The sequence below is a fragment of the Cephus cinctus genome, unplaced genomic scaffold (genome assembly GCF_000341935.2).
Source record: "Cephus cinctus unplaced genomic scaffold, Ccin1 Ccin1_scaffold0696, whole genome shotgun sequence".
NCBI lineage: Eukaryota > Metazoa > Arthropoda > Insecta > Hymenoptera > Cephidae > Cephus > Cephus cinctus.
Window position 1 is genome coordinate 827,098 of NW_014333318.1, and position 15,644 is coordinate 842,741.

At 46.5% G+C, this 15,644-nt stretch overlaps 1 protein-coding gene and 1 long non-coding RNA gene across 7 annotated transcripts in view; one reads left to right on the forward strand and one right to left on the reverse strand.

Moving 5' to 3' along the window:
• LOC107270093 (insulin-like growth factor 2 mRNA-binding protein 1) overlaps positions 1-15,644 on the forward strand; it is a 65,783-nt gene that overhangs the window by 23,082 nt on the left and 27,057 nt on the right. Inside the window, exon 1 of one of the 2 annotated variants that reach the window (XM_015744776.1) lies at positions 7,069-7,623. The exons of the other annotated variant lie outside the window; for it this stretch is intronic. Coding sequence (XP_015600262.1) covers positions 7,535-7,623 — 89 coding nt within the window. The 5' untranslated portion in view covers positions 7,069-7,534. Of the gene's footprint in view, positions 1-7,068; positions 7,624-15,644 lie in introns of those variants that run through there. 2 annotated transcript variants of the gene reach the window in all.
• Positions 7,698-12,442, reverse strand: LOC107270095. 5 transcript variants are annotated; one of them, XR_003060395.1, is made up of 5 exons: positions 12,361-12,442; positions 11,864-12,106; positions 10,056-10,406; positions 9,651-9,968; positions 7,698-9,104 (listed from the first exon to the last, which is right to left on the reverse strand). It is a non-coding gene; the product is annotated as an uncharacterized LOC107270095 (long non-coding RNA). The 5 variants fall into 5 exon arrangements; XR_001538233.2 differs by having other exon boundaries at positions 7,698-9,076; positions 11,864-12,440; XR_001538234.2 differs by having other exon boundaries at positions 11,864-12,440.

A 15,644-nucleotide genomic window follows, 5' to 3' on the forward strand; every position in this document is an offset into this window, starting at 1 on the left:
GTACCAGCCAATGCCGAAAGAATCAAAAGGGACGCAGTGCACGTCGAGAGACGTTTTATTGGCGTGCCAAGCGATTGGACGTGACCGATAATGGCGACCAGAGAGTCTGACCCTTTACAAAAGAAATTCTCGAGTTGTCTGGACGCTCTTCTGGAGCAAAGTGTCTCTCGAGAGGATGCTGGCCAGTCGATCGGGATCTGAGTAATTCAGGGTTCGCTCTCTCGCGGATACTTGGTGGATGCCCTCACGTGGCATCTTGCTGCAGTCTGGCTCCCACGTTTTAGCCACGCTCCATTGACAGCCCTGTTTACGAGGCATGCACCTATTAATTAACCCTAAACGCAGACTGCCGCGACCTACCTCAACCGTCATTACCGTCATTACAGTCATTATCGGTATTATCGTCTTTGGGAACAAAAGAACCGCAGACCCTTTTATACCGTATATACTTTACAGTCTTTGACGCGTACTGCCGTTTCCTGTATTTTCAGTGAAAAATTGCCTGGGAGACAAAAATGCACGATTTCGTAAAATTTGTCAATTGGAACAAAAAAGAATTTTTTTTTTTTATACCGTCGATAGAGCTCGTCTGCTGTAATCCTTGGATCTCTGTTATTGTTATTATTGCACGATGAAAGGTTCAACCCGAAAGCTCAGGAGATCAGCTTTAAAGGTGATGCGGCGATATTAATGGGTATCGCAATGAGGTTTTGGGTTTCCGTTGGTCGCAAACGAAGATCACGCAGGGATAAGTAAGAGGAGGAAGAACTGAGGTGAAACAAAAGTATATCGTGGCAAAGATAAAGAAGGTCAAAGTGAAAGAGGAGAGAAGTGTCTGTTTGAGATAAGGACTAGGAGTTTAACTCTTATCCCAGGGATACATCTACAAGGGAGGGTTATTGGCACGCGAGCTGCTCCTGTGATCTTGCACGAGGCTCCTACTCCTTAAGGTGCTTCTTTTCATCTTCCTCTTCCTTCTGGACCCCTCGAGGGGCACAGCTTCCCATTAAAAGACAATCATTCGCAATCGGTGAAAAGAAAACTTTAAAAATCTGTAAATTGAGTCACGGAGATAGATACGGCAGAGTTCAAAGGTCGAACCACAGCATCACTTCTGGACCATGTCATCTGGTTCAGATGACGTGGATGCTGTCGGGACACGATCAGTGGCCACGGGACTATTAATCAGAGCTAGCGGTCCAGATTGGAGGTAAGGTGAGTCGATCTGAGGTGGTACCTGTACATCTGACCCAGGAGCAACCTCACAGAGCAAAGAGGATAGCGGGACCAGTAGTGGCGACCGATGAGGGAGGCTTCGTGGTACAAAGTAGATGAGGAATCGAGTGGGGTGCAGGGTGGACTGGGTGGTGGAAGAACACTTGCAGGTTAGGTTAGTCGAAGGCGCAGATATAGATATAGCCAGGCCAGGGTCCTAGGTGCGAGGGAGCAGGAATCCTTTGTCCCTTGGTGTCTTCACGTGACCTGGGGGTCACGAACTAGCGCGGCGCAACAACCTTGCCCGATCAACTAATTTCATTGAATGATCAATCGATTATCTCCTCGATCGAGCGTAAACCGGCGGCTCCTAGAGCTGCGGCGTCGCGGTGTCTTCCTGAGCCCGAAAACCTGATGTGACGGCAACCTCGGCTAACTTATTGTTAGTTTCCCTACTCAGGTATAAAATTGCGACGTGCCCTTCTGCACTTTGTCACCTGACCGTGGGCCACCTATATGCTTGGCCGGCTCGGACTATCCGGGGCTTATCGAAGCGGACGGAAAACTGTGAAAAGGAAGAGAGGAGCAAAGAAAACAGAGTTTGAGCCAGGTCGAGCCCCGGCTGAGCCAGGAGGAAAAAGTCAGAGTCGGGGAAAGCATGAAAAAGACCGAAAATTTCCAGGGACCGGAAAAATACGCCGACCGAACGCAAACTTCACTTCTTTGTGGGCACCGATGGGGTGTGGTGACAAAAAGCATCATGTGGTTACCAGACTCGTGGTACCAGGATGCTGCGCTTGCGGAGTGCCTGGAAAAATCTTCAATCTTATACCCGAAATATTTATACGTCAAACTTGACTCGGATCTGTTTTTAAAAAATACAAATTTTTGAATTCGACTTTGATTGGGAAATTCTGGTTAATTTAAGATTGTACAATTTTCCAAAAAAATCATCCAAAAAAATGTCGAAAGGAATGCCAAAAATGGACTACTGCTACAGAGCAAGACACTTGTTGCATCTTTATTTGACATCTACAGTCAATTCCTCTCGTCCCCTTCTCAATCTTCATCCGAGCTAAGAGGTTATTATCGCGAGCTTGCGTAATTGTCGCATTCGCAAGGATCATGCGAAGTTCGTCAATGAATCAGAATTAGGTTAGGTTAGAAGTAAATAGGTGTCAGTAATATTTATGAAAGGAGTCCATCGAAATGTATGAGAGCGAGGATTTTTGAAATTGATAAATTTACTTGATCGTCCCAAAGAAATTGTCCTCTCGCTAAATTCAACAGCTGAACTCAAGCGCCGCAACCAATTGGTTATAACCCAGTTTGCTTGAGACTTTTTGCTCGGGGCGCAATGGCTTCTCGGAGAAAAAGAGTTATTAATACGTTTGAGCCGTACAGCTTGCAGCAAACCTGAAACACAAGAGCCGCCCGACCATTAATGTTCCCGGATCCTTTTTCAAAGGTGTCTCTATTGTTCGCCTACTTGAACCAATCCTCCATCCTGTCATACGTCATACGACTGACAGTGTATAGAGATACGACAGTTTCTCCTTGTCGATGAACAATTAAACCGCTGAGGTCGTCCAACAGACGAGACGTCGGTCCTTGAAAAGTTTTGAAAAAAATTTCTATTTTTGAAGTAATAAAAAAAAACTTTTTCTCCAAAATGGAACTTCAAACTTGCGATTAAATTTCATTTTGAATTTGCTTGTCGACTTTCTCGATGCTGGTTGCCAATGAAATTGCACATGTCAGTGGATCCTCAGGATTCCCAGGAAACTAGCCAAGGATCTCGTTGGCTAAACACCTGGCGATCCTTACCGAACCCCCAGGTTCCTAACGAACCCTTAAGACAGATCTAGTCCAAGGATACAACCACCCTCAACCTCCTCGAAAGATAATGGACGACCCTCTGTACCTACCATCCTGGGTACCTCAAGGATTCTTCCACAAGGAGCGAATCCTTTTTTTTGTTCCATCCACTTTACTACCTGGACGAACAAAGAGGACCAACCTAACGGTATCAAATCCCTACTGACTTTGCCTACGATTTCTCTATTCAAGTAATTTCCTTTGGATTTCGCTTTGCGTCTTCTCTTCCTCTCTTTTCTCTTCTCCTAAATCTTCCTCTCGTTCCCTCGTGTCCTTGTCACGAAGTCCTGGGCTTGTGGGACCTAAAGAAGGGAGCGACCAGTACAGGGTCGTCCTCCTTCCTTCCTATGGAGAATCGAGAATCGTACCTGTGGAAATTATCGTTAGGTTCCGCATTTGGGTTGCCTACCGGTTCAGCAGACCTTCCGAGGACCTTTTGGATCTACGAGAGGGAACGAAAGAGAAAGAAGGGAGAAGAATGAAAAAGGAGTCTAGATTTTTTAAAATTATTTTTCCCCGTTAGCTCTACATCTATCGAGTGACTAATGCTGAATTATCTGCCTGATCAATGATGTTTTTTGTTATTGGGGGAGTCGAGATTGCAGGTCAGGAACGTTTTTTTTAAAGTAAATTTGACTATGATCGATAGAAATAAAATTTACTGAAAATAATTATATTATTTCTTGGCTTCGTCCAAGCAGTTGGTTTTTTTCTTCTCAGCGATGCTTATCGTCGGGTCATCTTGTATCCGTTTTTATCTTGTTTGCCTTCTGGGAAGAACCTGGAGGCTTCGGGGTCCAAGGTGCCGAAAGGGCGTCACTACTTTTGACCCAGGGATACGATTCTCGGAAGAAAATCCTGGGCCCTTCGAAACCTCCGGGATAACTGCGTCGCGGTGATGTAGAGTCGAGTGCGGACGTCTACCACCGCACATTCGAAGGTTTACAAAGGGGAAAAAACATTGATTTACGTCCTCTTCTTCGAACGCTCAAAGACCCTCTTCTGCCGGAGGAGAGGACTTGCTACAGTTTTACATTAAGACCCGAGAAGCTCAGGATTCGAATTCTGGATTCACCAATACGAGACTTTTAAATGTTCACATTTTACATTTTTTCTTCTTTTCGCTCCGCCGCAACTTTCCGTGAGAAGCAGCAGACAGCCGAGCAGCGTCCCCAGAATAAAAATTCTCATATTCTCATTCGTTTCCTCGATTTTATCGATGAATCGCAGCCATCGATTTTTAGTCACGACCAATCAGCGCCTCTCTTTACCGGCGAACTTTGAATTATTTTCTTCGTAAAAATAAAGAAATGGATTGGAACAGGAAAAAAAAACAGTAATCGTCCTCATGAAAAAAATAAAATAAATTTACTAAATCTCAAAGTAATATCATGATCCAATTGAAAATCATCAAAATGTCACTTCCGGTGTGGAACAGCGTCCCGGCCGCGTGGCTTCCGATAGCCACCATCCATTTTTTCGCGCTTCTTCTTTGAGATGGCACAACGTGAGCCGCTCCCCCCCCCCCGGCGACCCCCTGTGGCCCTCTAGATTGCGAGTTCTCAAAATCAGCCAAGAAGGGGCGGTTGAGATAAAGTAGGGGGGCTTCCCCCAGGCCCGGTCATTGACGAAGACGGGGCGTTGTCGCAGCCAGTTTTGGCGGCAACGTGCTACGCCGTACTCCTACTCTCACTGTCTCCGTCTCTCTCGGTCGCCCCTCGCTCATCCCTCCCCCGTGGCCCATGGCACCGAGAGGGAGGGAGAACGGTGCCCCTCTGGTGGGGATTCGTGCGAGCACCGAAGGGGACGTCGAGAGGGAGAGGGAATTCGGGTACGCCGTACAAGCGAGTTGGGGAGGGGTTGGAGGGGGGTGATCAAAGATGCCGGCCTGAGGAGGTGATTTCAGGGAAAGTGGTGGTAACCGTGCCGAGTGGTGGGGGTAGTGAATCTAGGGAGGGGTGGCCAGTTTTGGGAGGTGTTTAGTGCGTACCGGCATCCGAAAGATGGCTCCGCGGCTGGTCTCCGATGACGTACGCATTTTCCGGTGGGGCGGCGGTGAGGGGCGGTGGCCCCGCGAGGGCGCGGTGGGGGCCGAGTGCCGGTGGGGGAGATTGGCAACGGGGGCGAGTCGGGGGTAAACTGGGCGCGGCCTACGATTCCCTGCTGGCCTCTGCCGCGCACACGATTATAAAAATAATATCAGTGTACCGCGCTTTCTTGCTAGATATCCTGTATACTGCTACGCACGCTGCTGTTTTCACACAGTGTGCCGCGACTCATTCATCACCAAAACCATTTTTCGGAATCCAAATTTTTCCTTCATCGCCTGCATATACGTCCGCTGCACGGTTCTATACGTATACATATATATACGATCTCGCGCGCGCCTACGTATATATATATATACATATATATAATTTCCGGACTTGTCGCAACCACGGTCGACCGCGTTAACCGGGCATCGCGAGTCGACGCCGACGCCGACGCCGCAACGACCGACGACCGTGCGACCAGCAACGGGACATCCAGCACCGACCGGCGACGCGAATCTCACGTCGAACCTTCTTTTGGATTACGGTATTTGAAAAATTCAGACCACCCCAACAACAGCAACCACCACCACCACCACCACCACCACCACCACCAACGTCAACACTAACCAGGAATACCATCTTTGTCGCAAGAAGACAATCACCGCCACAATTGCCAACAAACACACGACACGACTACCACCACCACCACCACCACCACTATTGCCAGAACTATAACCACCACCATCGTGTCACGACCACCACCAGAAGTACCATCAGCAGCACGAGTGTCACGGATCGTGTTCCGCGGCATTAACGTCGCTACTACTGGCAGCAGCAGCAGCAGCAACACCAGCAACACCAGCAGGCAGGACTGTTCTTCAGCCTGGTCAAAATATACCAAGGCGATACGAGAAGATCCTCAATCGACGCGGGCTTGGAAGTTTCGGCAGTGAGGACACTCCGCGAGCGAACGTAGAACGTAGAAGGAAGGCGAAATTACGAGAGAAAAGTGTGCGTGGCTGTGCGGCCCAGTGAAAAGAAAAAGACGCGTGAAGCCGCTGGAGGTGGCACTAGGCGAAGGTACCAGGAGTCCCGTCTGGATCGTGAGACGCCACGGAAGACTACAGCACACACAGAGTCCCTGTCTGTCGGGTAGGAATCGGGAGCAACGTCGTCGTGAGCAGCCAACCAGCCAACCAGCCAACCAGCCAACCAGCCAGCCAGCCAACCAGCCAGCCAGCCAGCCAACCAGCCAGCCAGCCAGCCAGCCAGCCAGCCAGCCAGTAGCACCGGGAAAATACGCGCGGCCTAACGTCGACGTGTCCGCAACACGGCCAGCCAGCACTACCAATAACTCAGGGAAAAAAAAGAAAAAGTTAGGGTGCACCGGGTGCTACCGGAATTAGGTACAGGGAGTGCGCGCGCGTTCTTTAATATTATATTAAACGTAAAAGTGGTGCTGATCACGTGTGAGGATTTAAAATCAAAGGCGCTCCGGAGCTGCCCTTGGATTTTTCAGAGTCCCAGTCGAGTGTCGCTCGGCCGAGGAGTCACCGGCCAAGTGTCTTTTGTGTTGGTGCGCGCGTGTTCTCCTGTCACTCCTGAGTGTGCGTGAGTGCGCACGCACGTTCCTCGTTTGTCGTGCGCGAGCCTATATATATATATATACATCCCGCATGCGCGTGTGCCCGTGCGTGCGTGCTGTTACTTAACTCTGTGAACTATGTACCCCCTTTAATTTCTCGAGGAAAGCGCAAGTGTGTCTGGTCTGGACCGGCTGAATTGCCCGGCGAGGGTGGCCAAGGGAGGCCAAGGGAGGATCCTAGGGAGTCCTGTGTGAGCTTGCTCAGGAGGAGGAGGTGGCGGCGGAGGAGGAGGTGGAGGAGGAGAGGGAGAAGGCGCGCCCCAGGAAGACTCGGGGTGCCACTGACACAGGGTGGGAAGAAGGTGGGGAGGGACGCCATCCAGGAAGGAAGATCAAGGATTCGGACTAGGAAGTCCAAATAATTCTTGCAACGGGCCTGTCTCCTAAAACTACGCACGTCAGATCGTGGCGTCTGTCATTCTCTTTCCGTTTCTACGTTTCGTTTCTCAACACTTTTCTTTCGTCCGTTGTGTTTGTTTCCCTGCCGGTGATTCGTCGTCGTCGTCGAGTGTACTGTGCGCGCCAGTGTTGTAAACTCTACCTCAGAAATTGGTTTATCCGAAAGGACTTTGAAAGGTTGGGATTTTATAGTGAGAAAGAGAGAGATATATATATATATATAGTACAGTGAAGCCCCGAGTGAGACTAGGTGGAAGCCGTACCAGATATATATTATATATATATACATATATATATATATTATATTGAGAGCAGTGTTTTCACTATATATACATAGTACCTATATATAAGAAGATTTGGAATCATGTCGTTGGATAAATTTGGTGAAGGTGGCATGCTGCAGAAGGAGATGGAGCGACTGGATATCGAGGATAAGAATGGCGAGGGTCCAAGGTAAAACAACAATAATACAAAACCGAGTATTGAAAAAAAAAAAGAAGAAAAAAAATTGTTTGTCCTCGCGTTAATAACGTTTGAGAATATTTATTTTTCCATCGTGACAAATTTTATTGCGTCTTCCATATAAAATTTTCAAATTGGCTACGTCGACTGTCCAAGATATCGGCTGTTCGCGCGACGCTATTGGAAACGTGTGTCTTATCTCCAGGAATCCACACGTCGTTCCCGCCTTCTTCCATCCCCTCGCGCTCTCGTGTCGTTCCGCGATTTGCTCGTTTTTACTCACCAACTCATTTGTACCTCCAGCTTACTCGCTGGCTGATATCGTAACTCTGCGAGTACGTCCAAATTGTCAGCGTGCCTTCTCGATCCGTAAATAGAATTTGGGCTTCGGATATGGAGAAAAGGGTTCTTTGCGCTCGTATATACAGTAGTACCGCTCGAGCCCGCCAGAGTGCCAAATCGATCAAGGTCGCGCAGAGACAATAAAATCAGGACGTATTTCGGTTTTAACCCTTCGACACGATTTCTTTGGGGGTTAAATACCCATGAAAATGTAAAATTGTTACTACTAAAATGATAACGGCTCGGAGGGGTTAATCTTCGTGGATCTTTCACGGGGATTAATTTTAACGAGAAAGGAATTCTAAGGCTATTGTTACGATTCGAGATATTCCGGAATCGATTGGTTTCACCTTTTGTTTGGAAATAATTCATTATGTCTGTCGGATTTCTTGGATGAAAAATGCGGCAAGAAAAAATGCCACTGTTGTATTTTTTTTTAATAGTATTTTAGTGTTTTTGGTATATATCGTTGAAAGCGGAGTATTTCGATTTTTTTTTTTTCATTTGGCAAAATTTTATGTATAATCAAGGTTACTCGCTGGCCGTTCATGTTCGAATCGGACTGTGAAGTTATTGCTCCGACTGTCCCACCCGTACTTCCGGTACCTGTATCTACTTTACGTGTTATGCGTATCGTGTACGAAATGTTTTTCTTCCTTCTTGTTTTTTCATATTTTCGTATACTCCGTTCTTGTTCGACTGAGAGCTGGCAATTTGCTGACGTATGTAAAGCAGAGGCTGCGTCGTTCGGATCGGCTGATTTCACGGTAGAAATTCGTGAAAGTTTGATGAAAAATTATCGGGGAGTCGGCAGAGTCGGCTGGAAGTCGTTGCAGAGATGATCGGGCGCCGTGATTTTAATCTTACACGGTTACGCATCCCCACACGGTATACTGTGTTCGTGTAAACTGTAAATATTGGATTTTAAATTGAATCCGAAATGACGAAATTTTCCATTTTTTCTCGTAATCCTTGAGAAATTCCTTAGAAAGTCATAAAGGGGCGACGACGTCGATTGTGAAGGTGAAGTGGACGGGCCTTGAACTTTCGCCGAAAGTAAAAAAAGACACCTCGTGACGTCTCCTGCATCGATCCAGTTTCCCTAGAACGTGAAATTTCTCTGGAGACTTCTGCGAATTGAAAATCCGATTATTATTTTTTTTTTTTTTTTTTTTTTTAATCACATTGGAATTTACTCGCTTCCTCGCAAGGTACGCTTCGCCCTTTACGCACTTCTACCACGACTTCCGTTTTTCGGCAGTACGGACAAAATAATCATTTCCAAAGTAGCGAAAATTCGCGTCGACTTTTGCACATCCAAACAATATTTCATCGCGACAAAAGGGTTGCTGACTCGCAAATCTTATACAGAGCGCAAGAGTCGTCAATCACTTTGACCATTTTCGAGATTATTACGAACAGTCATGCCTTGTCATCAAATTGACATATTTTAACTTCCGGTATTGCATCAACTGTCAAAAAGCATTAATCGCACGAGTCTCACCGATTGGCCATGAGCACTCTACGCCATTGGCGCACATGTAAACACTCCCGAAACCAGCCTCGCTTTCCCAGGCTCTTTACAGGACTCCCACGCTTCGTTTGCTCAGCCCGACAGTTCAATCTGAACTCGACTTCCGGTTCGAAGCAAAACGAACAAAAATTCTTACCCGTACCCCAAAAAAATGTGTTGACGTTCTGCAGGCTGGAAAAATCAGCATGATCAGCCCTCCGCAAATTATGGTCAATGATCTTCGAAGACTTTCCTCGCTGTTTCCCATCGACACGAGTACCCGCACCCACGCGTGTCTCCTTCGTACCCCTGCTTCTCCGTTAGTCGTTGAACTGCGCCCGAAAAAAATATCCATGGAGACGGCCCTGGGCTCTGCCGTTGTCACACGTGGCGCCGTTTCGTGTTATCATGTCCGAGGTCGGCGTCAGGTCTCGTCATGGTACCGAGTCCAAGACTAGATCAGCGCGGGACGTACCCAAAGCTGATAGAAGAAAAATTAATATTCTCCCACGAGACAATCGCATGATTACCAACTTGGTTCCGTATTAAAAAAAAAAAAATGGCGTACCTTGACTAAGATGCTGTCTTCCTCAACCGGGATATCTTCCCTAGACACATCTTCTCTTACTCCTGTATATTTTTCGAGTCTATTTAAGAACGTTGACACGAGCAGCGCAATGGAGCTGCCATCATTAAATTCCCCCCCCCCCGCACCCCAAGCCTCGTGGTGACTCAACCAAAAGCCGCCCCTGATGCATCTCATGATTAATATATTTTTTCTTAGGGATCTCCAGCAGCATCCCTACTGCAATCCAGCGTCATCTTTAACCACTGGTTTCGCTGGTAGTTTCGCTGGTAGGTCGTTTCGCACAGTCTTTGGATGCTTCTCTCATTTTCTCTTTGTCATATTTTGTTTTTTCTGAAAAAAGAAAAATTTTAAAGAACCGCGGGTACACGGTTGATACTTTAATGCAATGACCCCCCGTGAACCGAGCGTAAGTAGGCATGACTCATCCGAAGGTGACGGCTCTTATAGAGTGTAGATATGATTGTCTCTCACGCTTTTGCTTTCTCGTTCTCCCTCTGAGAGAATGTGTGGCCGTAGGGAAGGATGCCCGAAAATAGGGTCCGCTCCTATAAATATATTTAGGGACGGGACGCTGTTATTAATAACGTCGAAAAATAGACTATATTCGTGTCTGCGCTCAGGCGGAAAAGTGAAAATAAAGGAAGCGAGAGAAAAGGGGCGTCCTGTGACTTCAATGCGAGAAGACTCCGGTTTTACCTCATTCATAAAGATCCCAGCACGCGAACGACGTCACGGTGTCAGGGATATCTTTGAATTGGTGGCATAAAGGAATTTCAAATTTCCCGCCTTCCGATTCGTTTCAATAGCGCTCGGCCAATCACCTTGAGATCTGCGACTAATTTCTATGTACTTCAGATTTGGACGTTTCAGACGTTACATCGTCGATCGTTCTGCTGTTTTAATTTTGCCCGTGGGCTTCTACGTTACTGGAACTACAAATTTGTACGAGTTTCGTTGTTCTTTGGAATTTGAAAAAAAAAAGTATCCTAGTGATTCTATCAAAAGAACTCTCCGTATCTCGGTGGATATCGAAGGGTTTTGGAATGTAATTCCGAGTATGGCGCGTCCGTCGTAAAATTCTTAAATGGCCGCCATTTCGTAAGCGCCCAGCAAAGCCCAAGGAAATCGGCAGTGTGTCCGTGGGGGCCCCATGACTGCCGCGACTCTGTCTCTACCGTCTCTACTATCTCGTTGACTAGCATCGATGCCAGTGCGGCTAGAACCTTCCACGCGTCGCACGCGCTTCTTTTACAAATCTACAAACTTTTCTAAAAACATCCTTCCCCGCCGGCGCCCCCTCCCCGCCCCTTCGCGGGAGGGGAGTCGGCGTACTCGGGGGGAGAGCAGCAGGAGAGAAGCAGAAGGTGCCGACTGACTGACTTACTGGTTAAGGCTATCGGACTATCTGCCAAACAGAGTTTTCACGCCGCACGAACACTAGGAAAAATCTATATTAGTCTCTAACCGAAAATCTAAAACGTCGAGATGATCTACCCGTAGAATAAAAACAACACTGACTTGTTTGGGAGATCGATCGACTCTTGATCGACCGATCGATTCCACGTCCTTTTCTACCGATCGATATGGCTCAGCCATAAACGTCGTTCTTGGCGTATCGAGCGAGTCTTCGTTGCTTCGGCAATTAATGAATATTACATTGAAAAGGAGAAACGAGCAAATTTTAATTCGTGACTACGGTGTATAGGTGTGTGCAAGTACTCGGTGAGTTTTTGAAACTCTCTGGATTTTATTAATACAAATAGACTTTGTGCAATGACACGACTTACCGTACTTTGTTCGTTTGACAGTTTTGTCATCGTTCGTGGCTGAACTACGTTAAAACAGCGGAACGGCGGAACCAAGAGCCAAGCACTATTGCGCGTTCCTTCTTTTTTTTTTCGATCCATTATCATTCCTCGTGGAACTCGTCTCTGCGATGTGCCGTGCGTAGTGGCGCTGCGCGTCGTCCGTGATTTCTCGAAGGTTTCCGCGATCGAGAAACGCCCGAACGGCCGCGTAAAACCTCGAAACTGCCATGAATTTATCAGATTGGGAAATGATCTCGAAGTTACGTCGTGCTTGCCAGAAGCATCGGTGCCCCGATTTCACTAGGTTCACGAGACTCGAATTGTCCGACAGCCGACTGATGAGTTTCCCGAGAGAAATTCGTCCTTCTCTTTCGACGCGGCGAGAGTGACACGGCGTTCGGGAGACTTCGTGGCTCGAAAACTGGGATTGTGAATCGACGAAACTTTCCATAATTCCTTCGAATCGCTTTCCTTACCGACGACTAGAGGTGACACGAAGCCGCCGTGGGTCTCTTGACTGTCCGTACGAAGAGAGACATTCGCTTGAATTACGTAGCCGTTATGAAATGCGTCCAGACGTTTGTGCGTGCGTTGCGTGGCTCTATCTTTCGGTAGCTTCGAGAAGCTACGCGGTAACGTTCGCCGTCGGTAAAGTCGGAATCTGCCGGCGCCGCCCTTCGTGGAAAACCCATGTAATATAAAAGGCACGAAAATTCTTCTAGCGACGAATCGTCGCACTCGTGAGAACGATCTTTAAACCTCTTTGAAACATTCACAAGGAACGACTAGTTCTCTATTCTCCGACTGCGGATCGACAGAATGCCTCGAAGATCAGCCAAAGAGAAAATGACAGGTGAATGCTTTTCTAATGTTTCGTTATCCTGAATTTGCACTTGGGCCACAGGGTCACTCTTTCTTGGCTTCCATTTAGATTCCAAGAATAAAACGGTTCGTTCTCATGTTGCTGGCCTTTCTTGGAAAGCGGAGCCTGATCCTGGCTACAATGTACGCGGGTCTGTTGGGGTTCCAGGAAATCTCCATTCACTCCACTTGGCTCGCTTCGTACCATTATTGTTACTTTCCGTTGGCGCGCGGGTGTGCCTGTTTTTCAAAAAGCACAAACGACTCTCTGTCGCATCGTGAAAACGCCCACAAAATCCTCTTTGAAATTCTTTCGTTAGCCGCGAATTCTTTGGCGCCAAATTTTTATCTCCGTTCCATACGTTACGTATATGGATTTCCATAGCTACTGTAAAAGGACAGTGAGACCAATGAGGCCCAAAATCCCAGAACGTTTCGGTTATCCTTCGATCTCTCGTTTCTAAGAATAAGGGTCAGGCTCCAATACATTGCAGACTCTTCCTTGGTATCGTATGCCCGTTCTCCTAGCTGCTTCTTACTTTTTTCATTTTATTCGTCTTCTTCCTTTTTAATGCCGCCGATTCGAGCTGCTTCACTAATATTTTTTCTCTAAACATTAAAAATCTTTGCATTTTTCATTTTTGATTTGATGAAAAAAAATATATATATATTTTTTCCCTTTACCTCATATTCTTACTTTTCATTATAACGAAATTGACTTCAGTTCTGTTTACTCGTTCTTTTCTTTTCCAAGCTCCTACCTTATGCTAATCCAGAGGCGCCTTCGACGTTTCGTCCTATTAGTTGGCTCTGGAAAGAATCTCGATCGGGGAAAAACAACCTAGGATATGCATCGACGCTGATGCATAATACATTGTCCGTCCGAGCGACCTAAGACCCACTACGTAATTTTGCTGCTGCTCGTGAAAACGAGGCTTGTGAGAATTTTTCGAGAAGGCAGAATCGGACAAAATTTTTTTTTCATTACGATCCGATCGAGCCTCGCGAACAAATTTTTTTTCGATTCTCTCAGGTTAAACGAGTGCAAGGAATTTTTGGGAAAAAAATTTGAAAAGAAAATTAGCTAACTTCTACAAAATAGGTAAAGAGCGATTTTTTCCTACTTTCCCAACGCCTTTTCCAATTCATACCGGATTTTTCTTCTGAAGCGCCGGGCGACGATCCTGTCGCGAGAAAGAACCAACAAATTATTTCTATTCGTAACGAACGATTCGCGATTTTTGCGCGACACGCGCGCTACGCGTAAAAATGGCGCCCGACCGTGAGGACAGGACGCCATTTGCAAACCAGCAAACCAGCCCGATACACGTTTTATTAGCATACGCTGATACCAGTTGAACAGCTATAGCCACCTATACCTTCCTCGGCATCTCTTGAACCCCCCTCCCCTAATTAAAAATAATAACAATATTACAACATTATTTTTTATTCTTTATTTTACTATCTCCGACCAAAGTTGCAATTAAATCGGCATACGCGTATCAAGTCACCGTTAGTCTCTGTATTACCGACATACTCCAAAGACAAGAGTAATAGTATAGCGCGCGACAAGGGATGAAACGGGATGGTTTCAGCCTGGGCTGAAGTTGGCTGAAGTTGGCTGCAGGAGCCGCAGGCGAAGGCTGACAGCGCCCGAACTCTGGAATGCTCTTTTATCCCCTGTGACGCGCCTTATTTTTCTTATTAGCTGCATTCAAACTGGCAGTTTTAATTTCTGGATCCAGCCGAAAGGAGAGAATTTCAGGACGATCGCCCAGCAAATAATAACAAAAACAACAACTGTCAAATTGGTTGATGATTAGAATGACATAAAAATTGAGAGGTTCACAATAGACAACTGCGATTCCGACAGGGATGAAACGATGTCAGCAACTAACCCGCCAAATCGCATCGGTCTGAAGTTGGCTCGGTTCGACCGACTAAAGGGGCATTAAATCTAGCTGCGTGAATGCAGGTAATATTAAAATTTAATTAATTAAAAGAAAAGTCCTTTTGCTTGTGATAATTCAATCGACACCCGTAAGCAATCCACGTGTCAGATGAAATGACTTGCGCACACCCTCAGTGCGCTGGACCACTTGGAACTAATAATACAGACGTGCAGATCAACTCGTGGGAGAATAATTTGAATGAAATAAATTGGACGATCGGATCGATCGTCATCGTCCATAAAGTCATTGGCCAGTCAAACAGCAAGTCAGTCAAGCAACCTCAGGGCTGGTTCACACGAGAAATACAGAAAGAGAGAAGTCGATCCGCGGCAGTGTCGTATTCCCGAGCATTTTTCATTTTTCCCTGATGACCATGCTAACAGTAATGATGATCACGATGACGATGAATACCGTCCCACGGGCAATGCGCAATGCGCGTTTCCATCAGCGCGCTAAAAGTTGTCGCAGCCTCGTAAAACTGCAGAATCAGGCGTCGCGATAGCGTCGGAATTCTCGAGGGTCAGCTGTCATTCGAACTGGACCCGAGCTCATTCGCGTTTTTGTTCCCCGTTTTGAAAACTGTGCAAAATACAATATACACAATTTTTGTGGACCGGGTGCCCGGATTTTTTCTTGTAACCATTTTTTTTTTGGTTACATTCGCTGATCGATTTTTACAAATTGGATTTTAAAATAATTGATTTTTTTGCTTGGTTCGAGGAATTACTCTTTATTACAATTATACAATTTTTCTTTGCATTTATGGAAAATTTTCAATGTGCAATTTTTTTTACTGCTATTATTGGCTTTGTACCTTTTATGTACGTAGGTGGCGGCTAATGGCACTCGCTAGGGAACTCACGCGGGATTACGTAAAAAAGCATGTAATATGTTTGATCGGGGGCTGTCACCCTCTTGCACCCTGATGATTTATTTTTTAAATATTA